Source organism: Camelus bactrianus, chromosome 16 (assembly GCF_048773025.1).
Source record: "Camelus bactrianus isolate YW-2024 breed Bactrian camel chromosome 16, ASM4877302v1, whole genome shotgun sequence".
In the NCBI taxonomy this organism is placed as follows: Eukaryota; Metazoa; Chordata; class Mammalia; order Artiodactyla; family Camelidae; genus Camelus; species Camelus bactrianus.
Genome location: NC_133554.1, coordinates 16399985 through 16417555, shown reverse-complemented (window position 1 = coordinate 16417555; position 17571 = coordinate 16399985). Strand labels below are relative to the sequence as shown.

General features: G+C 50.0%; 1 protein-coding gene across 11 annotated transcripts in view; it reads left to right on the top strand.

Moving 5' to 3' along the window:
* The window catches only part of MSI2 (musashi RNA binding protein 2), a 379830-nt gene that overhangs the window by 118124 nt on the left and 244135 nt on the right, over positions 1-17571 (top strand). For all 11 annotated transcript variants that reach the window (XR_012499468.1, XM_074342750.1, XM_074342751.1 and 8 more), the window contains one exon: positions 11365-11457. Coding sequence is in view for 10 of the 11 variants with exons in the window: in XM_074342750.1 (XP_074198851.1) it covers positions 11365-11457 (93 nt within the window). In the remaining variant the exon portion in view is untranslated. The remainder of the gene's footprint in view (positions 1-11364; positions 11458-17571) is intronic.

Genomic DNA, 17571 nt, shown 5'->3' with positions numbered 1-17571 from the left:
TCTTTGGTTTGGAAGGATCACCCTCCATCTCTTGGGGGGGTGAGACATTTAAGAACAGGTCAAGGGACTTGCTCATGTGATCTGTGCTTCTCACTTTCACTGCAAACACTCCTCTGGGTCCCCTCTTTCCCTCAAAGGAAGTTCCTTGTGGCAGGGGCCAGACCAGCACATCCTGGGAGGGGAATTTGAGTTTTTTCTTCTTGACAGGTAAAATTTATGGTCCCACAGATGGTGGAGTGTGTTTCCAAAGACAACCCCGCCAAGGGTGCAATGTGCTTATCTCTCCTTGTGCCTCCCCCACCTGCCCCCACCTTTTCACCCACCCCCGGGACGTTTCTAGAACAGTACAGTGCATGGCAGAGCGAGGAGGGACCAGCTCCTGGGGACGCTGTCCCCAGGCTGCATGTTTGTCACTAGGATGGCGTAGTCTGGGGACTTGCCTCCTGCTTCCTGCTTTTCTCCCCACTCTTGCCTCCTGGCCAACATCTAAGTGTTAAGGTGACCCAGTCCCGCCCCCCCGCCAGGGGCTCTGCTTCCCTAACAGCCCATAGAAGAGTCACTCCCCTATTTAAACCCTGAAGAGGTTTTTGTCGCCTCCCAGCATGGCCTGCAGGGCCTCTTCTCCTTGCATTCCATTGACACCTTGAGCTCTGGTCAGCTTGCAGCCTTCCAGCCGACAGTGAAGATGCTGCAGCCCCTTCATGGAGGCCCTTGTCCCCTTCTTTCCTGGCTGTCCCCTGCTGACTTCAAGTCTCAGGGCCTGCCTAGCCCTGTGCCCCAAGAGGCTGCAGTAAGGAGCTTATACTTGACTGTGAGCATCTCCAGAGCCAAGACCAGGTCCTGGTCCAGTTAACATACACCGAGCTGAGCACGGTGCTTGGCACATAGTTAGTCCTCACGACACATTTGAGGAGAAAATGAATGAAGGAGTATGGCCAGCCACCAGAGACAGTCCTCTGCAATGTCTCTTCTTCTCTTACCTTCTCGGTCTTCATTCTCACTCTCCTGGGATTCAGCAGTTTTTGAGCACCTACTCTGTGCCAGGTGCTGTCCCATACTTACCTCTGGTGAGGCTCATAGCCACTCTGTGATATAGAGGTGTTGCCCCTGCTTTATACGTGGCTCACCTGAAATGACAGCTTGGGAAGTGGCTGAGCTGGGACTCAAGCCCAGTGCTCCCTGGTTCAAGTCCCAGCCTCCTCCTGCTCTGCCCTGGCTTTCTGGGCCTGCTCTCGTTTGCAGGATGGTGATAAAGAAGGAGAATCTGCTCTGGTTGAGGTTTCCACCCCCCACCTTCTCTCCGGTAAGGTGACACACACAGCTCCTTGTAGAGCCCTGACTGTACGTGAGACTCATCCGGAGAATGCTGAAGACATCCTCCTGCCCAGGCCTCACCGCATACCAACGGGACCCGATTCCCCGGGGGCGGCGCCCGGCCTGGGTGGGCTTTAGGGCTCCCCAGGCGATTCTAAGGTGCAGCCAGGATTGAGCCCGCGGTGCTCCTGAGAGTGTCAGGGAACCTGCAGCTTGGCTCAGCTCCCTGGATTAGGTAAAACTTGGCTCATCAAGAACTGATTGCCATGTGCATCTAAAATACGTTAATGAAGGTAATCAAGGCTAAGGGTTAAGGCTGCCGTGTGTTCTTTTTGTGAAATCAATTGGAGGGCTTGGGGGATGGGACACCTTGGCTTCAGAGCCTGCCTCCCAGCCACATTTTTATCCTTTCTCTCCCAAGAGGAGTCGGTTCTGAAGTCCTCTCTTGGGCAGTTGTCCCCAGAGTACAGGGGTGCCCTCCTAAGCCTGGTTTTCCTTAACCAGGGGTCTGTCTCCTGACCATCCTTTCTGACATGGGTGCCTTTCTCAGCACATCCTGTGCGTCATGTGGAGGATACAGAGCCTCTTCTGGTTCCAAAACACTCTGAAATGCTTAACTTCTAAGTAGAAACCATCTCTCTCTCTGGTATTTGCCACCCAGATGACTGGAAATGTTTTAGGAAGAGAGTGGTTTGCGAAGTCGGAAGGGATGGTATGAACACATCACCATCGCTGTGTGTTCATGAAGCCCGCAGCTGGCACATACTTATTTATTTATTTATTATTTGGATTTCAAACATTTTCTTTTCTTTTCAGGGCACACTGCATAGCACTGTATTATAGGAACCAAAAACTAGAACAACAGAAAATTTTTTCAAGGACCTCTTCCATTCCTCACTTGAAATATAATCAAATCAATGGAACTATGTAATTTCCACATTAAAGACAAGTTAGTAAAATAATTCCTCCAAGTAGTGTTGCATATGAGCTACAGGTTTATTCCAGTTATTCAAATCAGCCTGCACCCTGACTGTATCTTAGCCTGGATGTCGGCACTGAGGAGGGAGGAGCCTGGGAGGAGCTCTGAGGGAGGTTTGTGTTAGGGGCACAGGCTCAGGGGCTGGGTTGGCCTTAGTGGCTTGGCTTCAGGGGCCTCCTATGGGCCTCGTTCTTGGAATTGGGATTTCACGTTTGCCGTCTCAGATTGTGTTCATTTCTCAGGCCGGGGTTTTATGCCCATTCTTCAAAGAGGCGAAGTGAAGCCCAGACCTCTTGAGAGACTTGATCTCTTCTCATCTGACCAAGCTGGGGGTGTTATTCAGTGTGTCTCTGTACACAGATGTGCTTGAAAATTCAAAGCCAGGTGGGCAGAGAGGAGAATTTTAAACTTGTTGCTGCTGTTTCTCTTGGACCATTTCTCTGGCCGGATCACCTTGGACCTATGCGTTAAGCCAAGGGGCCCCGAGACCACCATGGCGCCATTTCTAGGGCCCTGCCCCTCCCAGAGAGTCATCCTCTGTGTCTTCGGAAGAATTACATCCTGTGGGAGGGGGAGTGAATTGGGCTCCCACGGCTGGAGTGACAGGCACAGGTGGAAGGAACTGAGTTCACCCCAGCCCACAGTCCTGTCTGGCTCTTCTTCCCACCTCCTTCTGACATAGATTAAAGATCTGCTGTGGCTGCCTGTCCCCGGCTGTGGCTTTGGAAGCACCTCTTTTGTATGTAAAAATGCACAGCTTCTTTGAAAATTCAGCAACCAAAAAGGATACTTACTTAATTTTGCTTGATACAATTGCTGTACAAGAGTATGAGTTTTAGTTGCATCTATGTATTGCTAATCATTTGAACCCTCTCCAGGGACCTCCAGGGAGAGTCGTCTCTGGGACCTTCCGTGTAGTGAGTGCATCACTCTGTGGCCAGCACTGGGGGCCTGGGGTTCTGAGAAGGATAGAGGGATGGAGACACTACCTGGGGCTGCAGAGCAGCTCTGGTGCCTGAGATGATGGTCTGATGGCCAGCCAGCCACTCGCTCAGCATCAGCTGACATGCGGGTCAGGATCCTTAATTTCCTGTGCTTTCCAAGGCAGCACTCTGTCTCTGCACCTTTTTTTGCTACCCTCCCCAGCCCCCAGTCTGCGTGCCACAGGCTAGGATATTATGCTCTGATACCGATCTGTGGACAGGTCACCCTTGCCAGCTGCAGCTTTTCCCCCCAAGGGTAAGAGGAAGTAGTATTTTTAAAATTACCCTGGGTGGGAGCCAGGCGAGGGCTCTGAGAGGGCTGGGGAGTCTGAGCTCCCTGCTGAAGCTCCCTGGCCATTTCATTCTGAGATCACGCTTTCCTTTAGGTGAATTACTGTTGTTTTAATCAGAGGTAATGTTGTAACCTGGCTATGTCAGATAATTGTGTGTAAATTATATTCTAGCCCTGTATACATGAAAGCTTTCTTTTTACCCTTCCAATTACAAAGCTATTTAAAGGGAATGCCACATTGTATGTAGCCTGTACCCTAGTGCTCTCTGGCTCATAGCTAGAGATGGGGAGAGAGTGCTCTGGGAAACATTTGGGGTTATATTTATAATTCGTTTCCTCTGACGTTAAATTAATTTCTGTGATAGGCAACATCAGATACTGTTACACCTCAGTGGTCAACTGGGGGTAAATCAAGGCACATGGAATTAGCTGGTGGATGAAATAGGTGGGGAGCCTACTTACTTGGGCACTTGGGTTTATTTTAAGCCTTTTTTGCAGTCAAACTCCTGACTTAAGAATCTTTGGCCTGTCATTAAAAAAAAAAACCCAAAATCAGTTTTAGTGAGATATAATTTACATGCCATACAGTTTACCCACTTATGTGTATAGTTCAGTGTTTTGGGGTATATTCACAGACAGGTGCACCCATCAGCACAAGTTCAGAGCATTTTCATCACCTCACGAAGGAGCCCCATACTCTTCAGCCGTCACCTCTCTACCTCTCCGCCAGCCCTAAGCAGCTGCTAATCTGCATCCCATCTCTATGGGTTTCTGTATATAAATGGAGTCATATGCTATGAGGTCTTTTATGACTGACTTCTTTCACTGGGCAGAAAGTTTCCAAAGTTTATCCATGTTGTAGCATGTGTCAGTGCTCCGTTCCTTTTTGTGGCCAAATAATGTTCCACTGTATGGATAGATCCCATTTATTTAATCTGTCCACCCATCCACCCATCCATCCATCTATCAAAATTGAGTTGTTCCACTTTTTGACTCTTAGAAACCATGCTGCTGTGAACATTTTGGGTGGACGGTTTTGGGTGGACACATGCTTTAATTTCTTTTGGGTACATACTAGAAATGGAACTCTTGGGCCCTGTGGTAACTCCATGGTGAGTCCTTTGAAGAACTGCCAGACTGTTTTCCAAAGCAGCAGCACTGTTTGACATTAACCCACCAGCAGCGTCTGGCCTGTGGTTTTTGCATCTTTGCTTCAGAATCAGAAAGGGCAGAGTCAGACTTGTTCCTCATGGGGCCCCCTCATCTCCCTGTCCCCAGTTGTGTCTTTCTGCTGGGAAGTGGCAAACGAAGGTGTGGGCGACTTCAGTGACTAGCAGGAGGAGCAAGGCTGTGCCTCCCCAGCTTGTCGCTCCCTGGGGCTCTGTGACTTTGGAACCTGTTCTCCTGGCTGTGACCAGCCAAGGACTGCCGCGAGGGCAGCTGTGAGGGGCAGAGCCCAGGGTCGGGCCCGCAGTGGGCCCACAGTGAGGGCAGAGGGTTCTGAGTGGAAAGAGGGGGAAGAGGGCTGTCCTCAGTCTCTTGGGTTTATTTCAGTAGGAACCTGCCCTTGTGGTCCTACATGTCTTACCAGAGGAGCTTAAACCCGCGGGCAGTGTTTGGGTTGCTTCTCCTCAACAGTTGGCCCTGCTCTCCCGACGCCCTCACCTCCTCACCTTCCTCTGAGGCCGAGACTTGTCCCCATGGCCCCTGCTGTAGAGGTTGTGCAAGTGATGAGTGTGATCGCCCTTCCTTGGGGGCAGATTCAGATGGTCATGCCTGGGGTGTGGCATTCTCCTCCTCCAGATGGTGGAAGCCTTCCGTCTGGGCCACGCTTCACTGTCACCAACAAGAGGGGAGGCCGAGGCCACACTGTCCCAGGGCCTCTCCCAAGAAGATCTCTGTGTTAGTGACCTGGGGTGGCCACGCGCTTGGTGTTGGAGCACCGAAAGTGTTCTCTCCCAGGGAAGAGTCTAGAATTCGGAAATCCTTCTGGAGGCCATGAGGGAGAAACCACCCCCTGCCTCCTAGCTCCTGGGAGCTGCCGGCAGTTCTCAGCATGCCTTGGCTGGCAGACATCACTCCGCGCTCTGCCTGTGTCTTCCCACGACCTTCTGTGTGTGTGTCCCTTTTCCTCTTCTCATGAGGACATCTCATTGGATTTAGGACCCATCCTACACCCAGAATGATTTCATTTCAAGATCCTTTACTGATGATGTCTATAAAGACTCACTTTCCAGATAAGGCCACATTCTGAGGTTCTCGGTGGACATGAATGATACATGATTCTAGAAATTTTTGAAGAAGATTCCCAGTGCCTGACTTGTGTTCTGATTTTGTATGCTGCCTGAGTTTTGCTATTGGATTCAGATGTGGTGGTGGTGGTGGTGGTGGTGGTGATAGTGATGGTGGTGGTGGTGGTGGCAAGAGCGGTAGTTTAGGGGGAGGAGGGAAGAATGGAAGAAAATTCTGGAACAGCTTAGGAATTTTAGAGGGCAGGTCCTTGGAGGAAACATCCTGGGGGACAGGGCCATGGAGTTGGGGACTGCTGTGACCTCAGTGAGCCTTCCTGGAGCTTCTTTACCACACAGAGATTGGGCTTAATTCTCAAACGCAGAGTTGATGATACCACACAGTCTCGTCTCAGATTCTGAAGCACAAAGTGCTCACTGGATTCAGAATCTAGTAGGAAATCACGTGCCAACATAAGAGTTCTCCCTTGTCACCCTGCCTTGCCTTTAGCTAGCAAATGAGTCACCTTGCTGGGACTTGATTTTTTTCACCTGCATCGTGGGGATGATGGACAGGCAGGTTTGCGGGAGCCCACCCATCTCGAGTCTTCCGACATCTTTCCTGGGCTCATTCCACCGTGGGGCTCCCACAGATGGGAGAGCATCTGTAAATGGCCTGCGTTCTTGGGCAGTGATGGTGGCTCATGTTTCTTTACCAAGGGGAGTCTGAACTCTTTTCAGGAACATGGTGATAGCAAGACCTGACTTAATTTCTCTGGGCCTCTCTCATACCAATTTAAGACTCTCCAGAGCCATTTTCTGCCTTTCTATGAACTTATCAGGATAAGAAATGATTTGTTGTTGCTGCTTTCTTGTATGACACCTAATATCTTTGGGCCAGTGCTGTTGGAGCTAAATCCACCTTCAGTCTCATCTTAAAAGACTCTAAATATCCTCCCGTCACACACATGAGACACATCTGCTTTATTCTGCTTTATAAAAAGACAATCAGTGGCCCCACTCTGAGTGACCATTTCAGATGGGAACACATTTTTTTTAAAGGGAATTTTTGAAACTTAAAAAGAAAAAAAAAGCCAGCTCTCTGGTTAGAGGCAGGAAGGTGGCATGTTCCTTGCAGCTCTAGTTAGCAGCTGGCTTTGACCAATTCTTCTGTGTAAACAGCAATTTTCCGAACTGGAATGGATGCTGGGGTTTTCTTTGTTGAGCCAAGAGGTGTGTGGAGAGCAGTGGTGTTTAGTTAAATTGCGGGTCTAGATGCAAAACTTTGCAGCAGTGATTTATGAGAGCCCAGACACTCCCCATCCCCCTGCGCGTGCTGCACACACACAGCTTCCCAGAATGCCACCCTAGACCGTGAAAGGAGGCATTTGTTGGGGGAGGGGCTGTCCCCAAGGGTGTGGGGCTCTTGTTCTGGGTGGGTATCTAGCGTCTCTCAAGAGTGGAAAGCATTCACAATACCGAAGTGTCTTCTGCAAACTCCAAGCCAGGGACATTGCAGATGAATTTCCTGGTGAACTTTGGACTGAGCTCTCCCCGGAGCAGGTGGATGGCTCTCTCCATGGAGGTGCGATGTGGGGGCCCTGAGTGTTTTGATGTGCAGCTGTGTATCTGCGTGAAGGCTGTGGGTTAGGAAACAGTTACCCGAAGGGCCGAGTACAGGAAGAACACACAGGTGGCTCTCTTCACCGTGGGTGGGGAGGACTTTTTATGACACAAAGGACTGTAGAGTCGGGGGCCAGTGGTAACTGGTTCTGCTCCCTGTTCCAAGGTCAGAAGAAAGTTAAAGGTCTGCAGGTGCTGGATGGTTCCCGGGGCAAATAGAAGCCAAGACTCCAGGATTGGGAATAGAGACATACCCCAAATACATACACACATACACACGCACACAGGCATGCACATGCATGCACACACGAGCACAGAAGTGAAACCTTGATAGTGCTGATGGGAATTTGAGGCTCTTTGTTTAGTCCACTGACAGCCTGGACAGACCAGCCCGCCCTGTCCCCTTCCTACTGTCCTCAGTAGCCATAGAGGCGGGTGGGAGAAGAATGTGTGATCCTAGAATCCTCTGCCCGCCCCCAAGTCCCTCTCCAGAATGCAGATCATCAAACAGCGCACAGCCCATGGAGCAGTGATGCCATCAGAATTCCCAAAGTAAATCACTCCCGTTTTCCCCAGCGCGCCCCTGACGGGAGAGGTCACCTGCAGTGCCCTGTCGCCCCCACCCCCAACCAAGCTCCCCTCTCCTGACGCTGAGATGTTGGTGAGCAGTTAACCAAGTGTGGCACCTCTTCCCACTGGCCTTTTCACATTTGGAAGGTTTTGATGAAACCAGTTTCCTTTTAGTGTTTGCCGCAGAGTGAGGTCCGTCACTGTATCTGAGCCGGTTCCTGGAGAGGATGTTTTAGTAACTCGGGCACTTTGGCACATTGTCTGGGGCCTGGAATTTCTCATCCTTGTTGGGGAAAAGTGTTTTTAAAGACTTTTTTGGGACTGTGTGGATTTATAGCTGGGTGTCTTCCCCAGCATTTAGGGCTCTGTCTTGGCAGGTTTACAGCTGTAGGGCAATAGTGGAGGGTGTCAGAGGGGACCTCCTCATTTTACCAGGTACTGGGGAGTAAACATTCTGTTGATTTCTGTTCTTTGGAATGAAGACATATTGGCTGTTTAATTCTCCAGGTCTGTGTGAACGTTTGGAATAGAAATAGGGCCTGCTCTATACCTACCTGGCTCCAACCCGTGTACGAATGAGACCATGGGGTTCATTTTATAGAATGCCTCTCCAGCGTTTAAGTCGAAAACTCCACTGGGGCATGTTTGTAGATCACATTAATGTTTCTTTATAGGTATTTAATTGCTTGGCTGGGATTAAAAAAAGGAATGAAAAATCTAAAATGAAACTGTTGGGAGTCTTTGCTCATCTGAAATCACGTAGAGTCGCAGGAAAGTGCTTTTGACGTTACAGGGGAAGAGAATGGGGCAGTAAGGGTTGATGTATCGAAGTGTTTTGTAAAGGATTTCTTTCTGCTGCGCGTTTATTCTGAGTTTGAAGGCTGAATTTAGTAACTGACTTGGGATTCAGGTCCAGTGACCATTTATTTGGCATCTACACAATGTTATTTAATTTAGTCCCACTAGGAACCTTGTGTGGTAGGCTGATTATTACATCTCCATTTTAAAGTGGATTGAATTCCACATTGTGTTAGAATGTAAGCTCCAACACCTAGCACTTAATGTATCTGTTGAATGAATGCATTAGGAAAGTTAGGTTAGTAAAATTTGGTGATTAGTGAGTGTAGGGAGAGATTTAAATCTGGAGAGGCCCTGACGGAGCTTCACTGTGAAGGTGACCTTGACCCACCTGAAGGATAAAGAGGAAGCTGGACAGCAAGGAGCGGCATAAGATGCCCACCAGTTAACGAGAGGTTCTTGGAGCTCGGCGGTGTGGACACGGGCAGATCTTCATAGTCTGCCCTCATGTACATCATCTCGTCTAATCTCCCATTCTTCTCCAAAGAGATGGAAAAATAGTAAATCGCAGTTCTAAACACACGTGCAGACCACCGCGTGGCTGTCACAGCCAACGAGACGTACCAGAGTCTCTCGGACAGCATCCTCCTGGAGCGGCACAGGACATCCACTACGAGAGTATTCTAGGCCGGGCTTGGTCAGCGGACTGTGGTGGCAGATGTCCCCTCTAGGAGCTCCTGAGCTAGCACGTGAGGCCCCTGAGCTCTGGGAACCTCCCAGCTGGGGCCATCACACGGGCAGATTCATGAGAGCGTTCACGGTTAGGTGAGACGTGGAGGGCTGGTCCAGGACCTCTCGTGCAGACGACAGAGCCCAGCCCTTAGGTGAGTCCTGTCCAGGGTCCCACCCAGACTTAGAGCCAGAAGCCAGGTTTCCCATGCCTTTTAAAACTCCTTAGCACAGCCTGCCTGTGACCCTGTGCCTTCAGATGTCACTCAGCTGAGTCTCTACTGTTGGAGGTGGGTTGGTTGGTTCATTCTCTCTGCAGATGTGTCAGGTGACTCAGTATTAAATGATCCAGGCAGCCGTGGCCCCTGTACTTACGCATCCCACGTCGACTTACTGAGGGACATATGACATTGTGGGCAGTTTGTTTAATGTTCTGCGATTTCTCTCATTCATTTATCTTTGGGTTTCAATCTTGCTTTCTTTATATATTCTCATCTGACATTTTCCCCCAGCTTTATTGAGGTATAATTGACAGATAAAATGATAAGATAGTTAAAGTGTATGATGTGATGATTTGATTTACGTATGTATGGTTACAAGATTCTACCCATCAAGTTAAGACATTGTACTTTTATTATATGCAACCAAACTGGTGCGACCCTGTATCCACTGAGTTCTTAAATTTTTTATTTGATGTTAAAACCAAAACCAAAAAAAGAAGGGGAAAAAAAAAACTTACCCCACGTGGCTTAACTTACAGTCTTCAGAATAAAATTTATTTTTTGATCTTTGGCTTTTATGTATAAGATTTTTGGTCTTGCTCCAAAGAGTTTCTGTCATTGAGCTCCCTTCTCCCTTTGCTTTGGAACTGGTGGGATTCTGAAATGTGGCCATTTCGGAAATGTGGGGCTCTTTTGGTGCATCCACCAAACGTTTGGTGTGGGCGTCTGTGTGCCTGACCCTGAGTTTGCACTGCAGGGAGGGCAGAGGGGAAGCGGAGAGGAGTCAGGAGCCCATGATCAGGGAGGAAGTGAGGGAGACAGGACTACCACTCAGTTCAGCACGAGGTGGAAAGTAGTAAGTGTGAGAGGCAGAGGGGTGCAGCACTCGGGTTCAGAAGCCAGAGAAACACCTTCTGGATAAGGCGACTATATAGATAGTTTGAATTTTGGAGAAGGGCTTTGGATCTTGGAGGATGGTCACGACTTGGCATGGGAGGTGTAGGCATGGAGAGGTGGTCTTCCAATGAGAAGAGCAGAGGTGAGGAGATCTGGCTTTGCTGGGCTTGACTGAATGTAGGGCTAATCGAGGAGAATGGTGAGAGATCAAGAGGGGAAGGCGCCCGGGGACCAGGCTTGGAGGGCTGTCCCTGCGTGTGAGGTCCGTGTCTGTCTTGTTGGCAGACAGAAACCAGCACCCGGAACAGCTCGATGTAGGCAGTCTGCACAGAGTTTTGAATTACATGTGAATTTCTATTGACACATTTTGTGGGTACTTTCTGGGCAGCAGATCTTTATCCAAGGAGTTCTCTTTTGTTCACGTCGCTTAGGTTTAAAGCAGCTTTGACATATGTCTTAACATCACAGTGAAGCTGTGTGTTATGGCCAGAGAGGTTCTGAAGTCCACTGTCTGGATGAAACTTGAGCTCTCGGGTTAGGCCTGAGCTATTCAGAGCGACCGTCCCCGGCCTCCTGAGACGTCTGAAGGGCCTGCTCTGTGCAGCTGGAATATTCCTAACCATAACTTCCTCTTGAGCACAAATGTGAGAGCAGCTTGTTTCAGCATCTCAGTGAGCGTGGCTTCAGATGACGTGGTTAACCTTTGCCCTCCTCTTGTCATTTCTTGCAGATGGTCACAAGAACAAAGAAAATATTTGTAGGCGGATTATCTGCGAACACGGTGGTGGAAGATGTCAAGCAGTATTTCGAGCAGTTTGGCAAGGTAAGCGGTACATGGGGTTGGAGCAGCCTGCTCAGTCCTTAGAAGTGGCTGCCGTAGCCCCTGCCTTTGCCACAACTGTGTCCTCAAGAACTTTGTCCTTGAACTTGGCTGTCAGGATTTAAACGAAATTCGGCAGGAGCTGAGCTGGAAGAGGCTGGCTTGCGGTGGGCTTGGCGCCCCACGTGCCTGAAAGGAGCAGACAGAGTGGCCTTTGAGTGTGGTTTTGCTGGCTGTGGCTGGCCACGTGGGACCTGGGGTGGGAGCTGATGGGGGCAGCGACTGGCGAGGGGGGCCGGGCTGTGAGTCACAGGGCAGGAGCTCCCGCAGAGGCTGGCCTGCGCGCCAGCACTGGGCTTTGCTCTGTGCTTTTCTGGAAAATGCACTGAGAGAGGAAGCTCCCCAGGCCCTTTGCGGCTGAACCCTCCCCTGTCAAAGACCCAAGGAAACTCTGGAAAGATGGTGGGCCCGTACCTGTCAGAATGTTGGGGAGATGGCAATGCAATGCTCCCTTGGGCTCTGCTGTGAGAACAGGCAGTGGGCTCTGCTGGGGGAACAGAGTGCCCCAAAGGAGTCAGGAAATGGAATGTGAGAGTGTGTGGGGGGCAGACAGAATCAGACAGACAGACAGACAGAGAGGGTACATAACCGTGGATGATTAATTCAGCTTCTTTCTGGTTGGGGGGATCCCAGTGCCTTGGAGAGTGGGTGACACGTTCCTCAGAGGACTGTGTTGTTCTAGGTCTCCAACAGGGCAGCTGGCTGGGCGCTGAGCCTTGCCCCTTTTGCGTGGTGCCCCTCTAGCTCCTGTGTCCCAGGAGGCTGGCAGGTGGGTAGGTGCACAGGCCCTCCGCCTCCTGCATCTCTGAGCCGTTGTGTACATAGTCCTGGGAGCACAGGTGTGGGACCATCTTCGGAGACTTGTGTGTCTCGTTGTTTGGGAGCCTCCCCCTGAGGGGCTGATGTGGCAGAGGACTGCCAAGGCATCCTGAGAAGACACCGCAGCTGTCCTAAGCTGTTCCTCACCACCCCCTCCCAATCATGTTTGCCCTGGGTGGTGCAGAGGCACTGCTGCCCATTGGCCAGTCTGAAAGCTCTCTGTTTTCCTGTGTTTGCCCAAGGTGTGACGGGCAGCTACGACCCCATCTCTAGGTGTGTCCAGTTGTGAGCTGCTCTCTGAGATGAGTCACCTCTGTGTAGCCTCAAAATGGAGATTTTTTTTTCCCATCTCTGGTCTTAATCAATTTCTGCATGGACCGAAGACCATGCAACAAAGAACCCAGCCGCCTCCAGCCCAATGTTGCATTCAAATGGCACTTAACTGCCCTTCCAGGTCGGTTATGAAAGACACCTTCCCCACCGCACTGTCTGGCATTGCTAGCTGGGGACTGATTCATCCGGGCGGGCTCTAAAGAGTAGCTGAGTGTGTTGGTGATCATGCACATTACAGTGCTTCTCCTCAAGACTGATTGAAAACACTGAGGAGGGCTGGTCCCTCACCCAGCCCTACCCTGCCCCAGGAGAGAGATTGGAAATGATTTAATGAGACAAATCTGGCTGGCGTATCGGAAGGCTCTGGAGCGCGATCCCTGTTCGCCACTGTCCTGCCTTTAGCTGGGGGTAGTGTTTGCAAACAGGAGGTGGGATTTCTTTTTCGAGCCATAACTTGCCTTGGAATCTCATGGGCCTATTTGTGGATGTCAGGGAAGTTGCTGCTGCCCAGATGGGCTGTTAGAACATCTCAGACAAGCTTAGACTTGTCCATCGCCACACATTCCTGGCTCTTGGTTTCTCCCCTGCTCTGTTCCCCCCTCTCTCTCTCTCTCTCTGTCCTTCTGTCGTTCTTCATTAACACTTAGTGCTGTGACTCGGCTGCCGGCAGTGAGGGGCCCTGCAGGCTTTGGCCAAGCCTACAGCAGCGACCATCGCAGCCCTGAGAACAGTCATCTTCTTGTCTGGGAAGCAGCCACAGGCTGTCTTCCCTGGCATGACACTTGCCGGGTCTGAAACCACTCAGTGAATTTTGCAGGAACGTTTGTGCATTCCGGCAGGATGCATAAACCCATCAAGTGTTTTATTAAAGGACTAAGGAGGCCTTTGCGTGTATCAAAACCCTCACTCTGTAGGTTCATGGTTTAGTGGTTCGTTGCGTACATGTGCTCTGCGTGTTATCTGGGTCTGTCTGCAGAATAGCTCGTTCCTCCTTTGGCTGGCGCCTGGTGTGATGTGCGTGTCCCCTCGGGCAGGGCCCACCACCTCTTAGGATTCGGGCATAATTCATTTGAATCCAGAAGGATTCAAGGAGGAGAGACCTCTCTGCCTGGCCCTGGGGGCAATGAGGAAATCCAGTGCCTGTGAAAGGAGCAAGAGTAAATTAACAAGCCAACTCTCCTCTCGGGTGTATATATTCTGGTTGAAGGAAACGGAAAACACGCGCACACACTTGCGCGAAGTATCCTCACACACGTGCGCGCGCTCCTGACTGTGTAAAGTTGTGTGAGGCTCTCTTCAGTTGGTTAACTACAAGTTAGTGAGGTGTAACTTAGTGAGTAATTTAGCCAGTGTGTGCTAAGCGTGGGATACTGGGCCAGGGCTTTTATTATCTCACTTAATTCTTCTCTGGGATGCTGGTGGGGGTGCTGCCCATTGTGTAGATTGTTAAATGCAGTTTCGGTAGGACTGAATCTTTGACTCAAGGCCCCAGCCTCCTGAAAGGTGGAGCTGAATACAGACTTCCTCTCCAGGCTTGGCTTGTCTGATAGTAGAACCTGAACTCTGAGCCCTGTTCTAACTGCAGATCGACCCACGAGAGAGACTTGGGGTCGGGAGGATGGATACAGAGGGAAGGAAAAGAGGCGTCCCCTACGGGTGCCCAGGGACAGTGCTGAACCTGGACCTCCATGGCCTCATGGCTTGTGCACAGCAGATTTTGGTGCCCTTCAGCCACGTTGACAAAGGTGAACCATACAGGTCAGGGAGGTGACATCTCAGCAGAGGTCACCCAAGTAAGGCAGGACAACAGCCAGAATTCACACCCGACTTACTCTGAGTCTAGAACTTTCCATCCTTCAGCCTCCATTCAGAGTCTACCACCTTCTTTTTAGGTTTTCCTCGCTGTCATCCTCTTTCCCTCTTCCTGTCTTGCCTGAGATGGCAGCTACTTTGACTGTTTATTTCAGGTGGCAATCAAGATGGGTGAGGCTGCTACCCTGGGGCTGAGCAAAGGGAGTTTAAATATGTCATTACTGTAAGTGGAGTGGGTGCAGGACACCGAGAGCTTTAAATAGATCAGATTGGAGGCTCGTAAACCCCTTTGCGCTCTTCTCCCACCTTCCTCCCAGAAGATGTACCCCCTAGACCCCATGCCCCCAGGGTAGGGATGTTGTTCTTTGTTTATATTTAAGATAAGATTGTGAAAGTGCGGCCACGGGCATAAGGGACCCTGCTAACTTCCGTCCTCACCCCTGAGGAGCGTTGGGGAAAGGTAAGAGAAGGTACTCTGGGCCCTCGTGCTGGGCATGATGACCTCATGGTGATGCCACTTAACCGTGGTGGCACCGTAACCGGCCATTCTTTCCTGGCTTCAGTCTCTCATCTGAGGGGAGGGCTTGGGAAACTTGGAAAGGGCTAGATAGTAAATATTTTCGGCTCTGTCACAACTACTCACTCCTGCCGTTGTGTGGAGAAAGCAGCTGTAGCCAAGACATAAACAATTGGGTGTGGCTGTGTTCCAATACAATTTTATTTATAAAAACAGGTTTGGCGCCCCATTTGGCCCATGGGCCATGGTTTACCAGCCTCTGTGCTAGATTATTCTTAAGATTGGGTTCAAGCTTGAAAATTCAATAGTTTAGAAAGTGTTTAAATAAGCATACATAGGTGGGTGGTTAGATAGCTGAGGTATCTATAAACTGTTCCCAAAATGAGATACTGTCAGCAGTAGTGAACACGGAACAATAACCAGAACGGTTGTAACTGTGGTTAGTTTCTGGACTTCAAGATGCAGGCGTGGTGAAGGGAGTCTCTATTTGGAAAAAGCTACCACTTATAAACTGGAATCTTAATCCCATGAGTAAGATCTAGGAATACTGTAAAGTATTTCCAATTTCTAATTACATGTGCTTGAACTGAATTCATGTGAGTTAATTCAGAATTTGTGAAGTTCAGATTTTATTATAAAATTCTTTTACTGTGTTTTGATGTTTTTGAATTAGAGGGACATGTGCTCTGAACTTTTTACTGCATTTGAAAATTTGGTTCTCAAGGATGTCAGGTGAGGTAGATGGAAATGTCTATTATGCAGATGACGAAACTGAAGTTGAGAAAGGTCAGTAAGTTGTCCAAGTTGACACATCCTGTAGAGTCACTCATCTTTGTGCAGCGTAGCCCTCGCCTGTTTTCAGGGTTTATAAAGCCTCGTCTCCCGCTTTCCCACTAAGCAGCGCCGTCCTCAAAGGGAGCCGTTTTGGTTCATTTGTCAAGAACGTTGATCTGCAGTGGTTTATTTTACTGTTTCGGGTTTCCTAGTTGACGTTATCTGTGCTGACGATTCCGTGCATACGGGAATGATGTATAGAGACCCTTCCGGGAAATGGCACATAAACGATGCTCTCGATATGCTCATCCAGACCCAGACCCGCCATCGGGCTCTTCTGCTCCGTTCCCCCCGCACGGCCAGAGTGGTAATTAAAAAGCACTGGGATCAAAGCAACTCCGTGTGTAAGAGCTTCGTCCTTCTCCCCGTCAGGCCCCTCCTTCAAGTCCCGGTTTCTTAAATTCTCACTTAGAGGATTTTGGAGATCAAAAAGAGGCCTTTTAAACTTAATGAATTCTCAGCGGCATCCCGGATGGAGGGAGTTCTGCACCTTTGAGCGGTTCACCTCGACGAGAGGGCCGCGCAGGGCCGAGCTCGCTAGGTAATTCTCCCTGGATGTGACTCCCGTGGAAGGAGAGAGTTCCCGCATCTGGAGGCTCCCAATTATACTTCACATGGTGAACTGTGTAATTAGTTTGGAAGACTTACGCTTAGTCATTGGTTTATCCTAATCGGCTTTGGCTTTCCCCACCAACAAAGTGAGCTTATTTTGCTAAGCTGAACCGACTCTGCACCCTTTGTTCCAGCCTTTTATTGTCTCATTCCTTTCATTCTGTTTTACTGCCAAGGTTCTGTTTCATTAGGCCTACAAGTCATTTCCAATTCAGTGGGCTGCTACAATCCGGCCTTTATCCCCCGGCTGCCCTGGTTCCCATGTCTCTTCTGGGCCAGTGCCTGAGCTTGCGGTCTGACAGGAGGGCTTTAACCCTTTCCTGGGCCCGCGCCTCAGTGTGGCCGATGGGAAGCCAAGGCCATAAAAGGAGGTGGTTTGGAAAGTTACAGCTCCTAAGTTCTCCTCAAAGGGGAGCTCCGTGGAAATGAGGCAAAAAGGGGCCATTGAGTCCTTTTGTTGGGTTGGGGTTGTGTGTGGGCCCATAAAAGTTAACTCGAGCTACAGAGAATGGTGCTCGAGAGCCTTTTTGGGGGGGGAATTGAAAACAAGAACGAATTGGCTTTTTACTGTAGTGATTCTGCTCGTGTGGGGTCTTTGGAGAGGGCGCTCTGAGGGAGCGTTGGCCGCCTCTTACTCTTCCGGTTCCAGGTTTTCGGTGCAGGTACAGTGGTGGCTGCTCAGATGCTCCTTCTGATACTGTACGTGTGAGGAGAGTAAGATCTAGAGTAAAACTCTGACAAAGCCTGTGACATTTGAGAGGTAAGAGATTGTGAGAAAATAAATAAGCGAGTTACCGTATTCCTGAGCGTGGACTGTGGCCCTGAGGTGACATCTTACTGCTTCCACATGCCAGTTGTAGACAAACGGAGCTCTGTGAGGTGTGTGGTTTTTTTGATCATGCCTGGAAAACCAAAGTCCTGTCCGTCCTTGGTGGGCATCACAGCTCCCACGAGGCTTGTGTCTTCCGAAGCGGTTTGTTCAGATGGACTGACTGTCACCTGTTGGCCTTAGCTCTGGAGGGCTGTGGTGTTCCTCCGGCCTTGACTTAGGACAGTAGTGCATGGACCAGGAAGGACCATTTCCTCTTCCTCCGTGGACGGCCATGCTGAAGGCTACTTTTGTGTTTAAA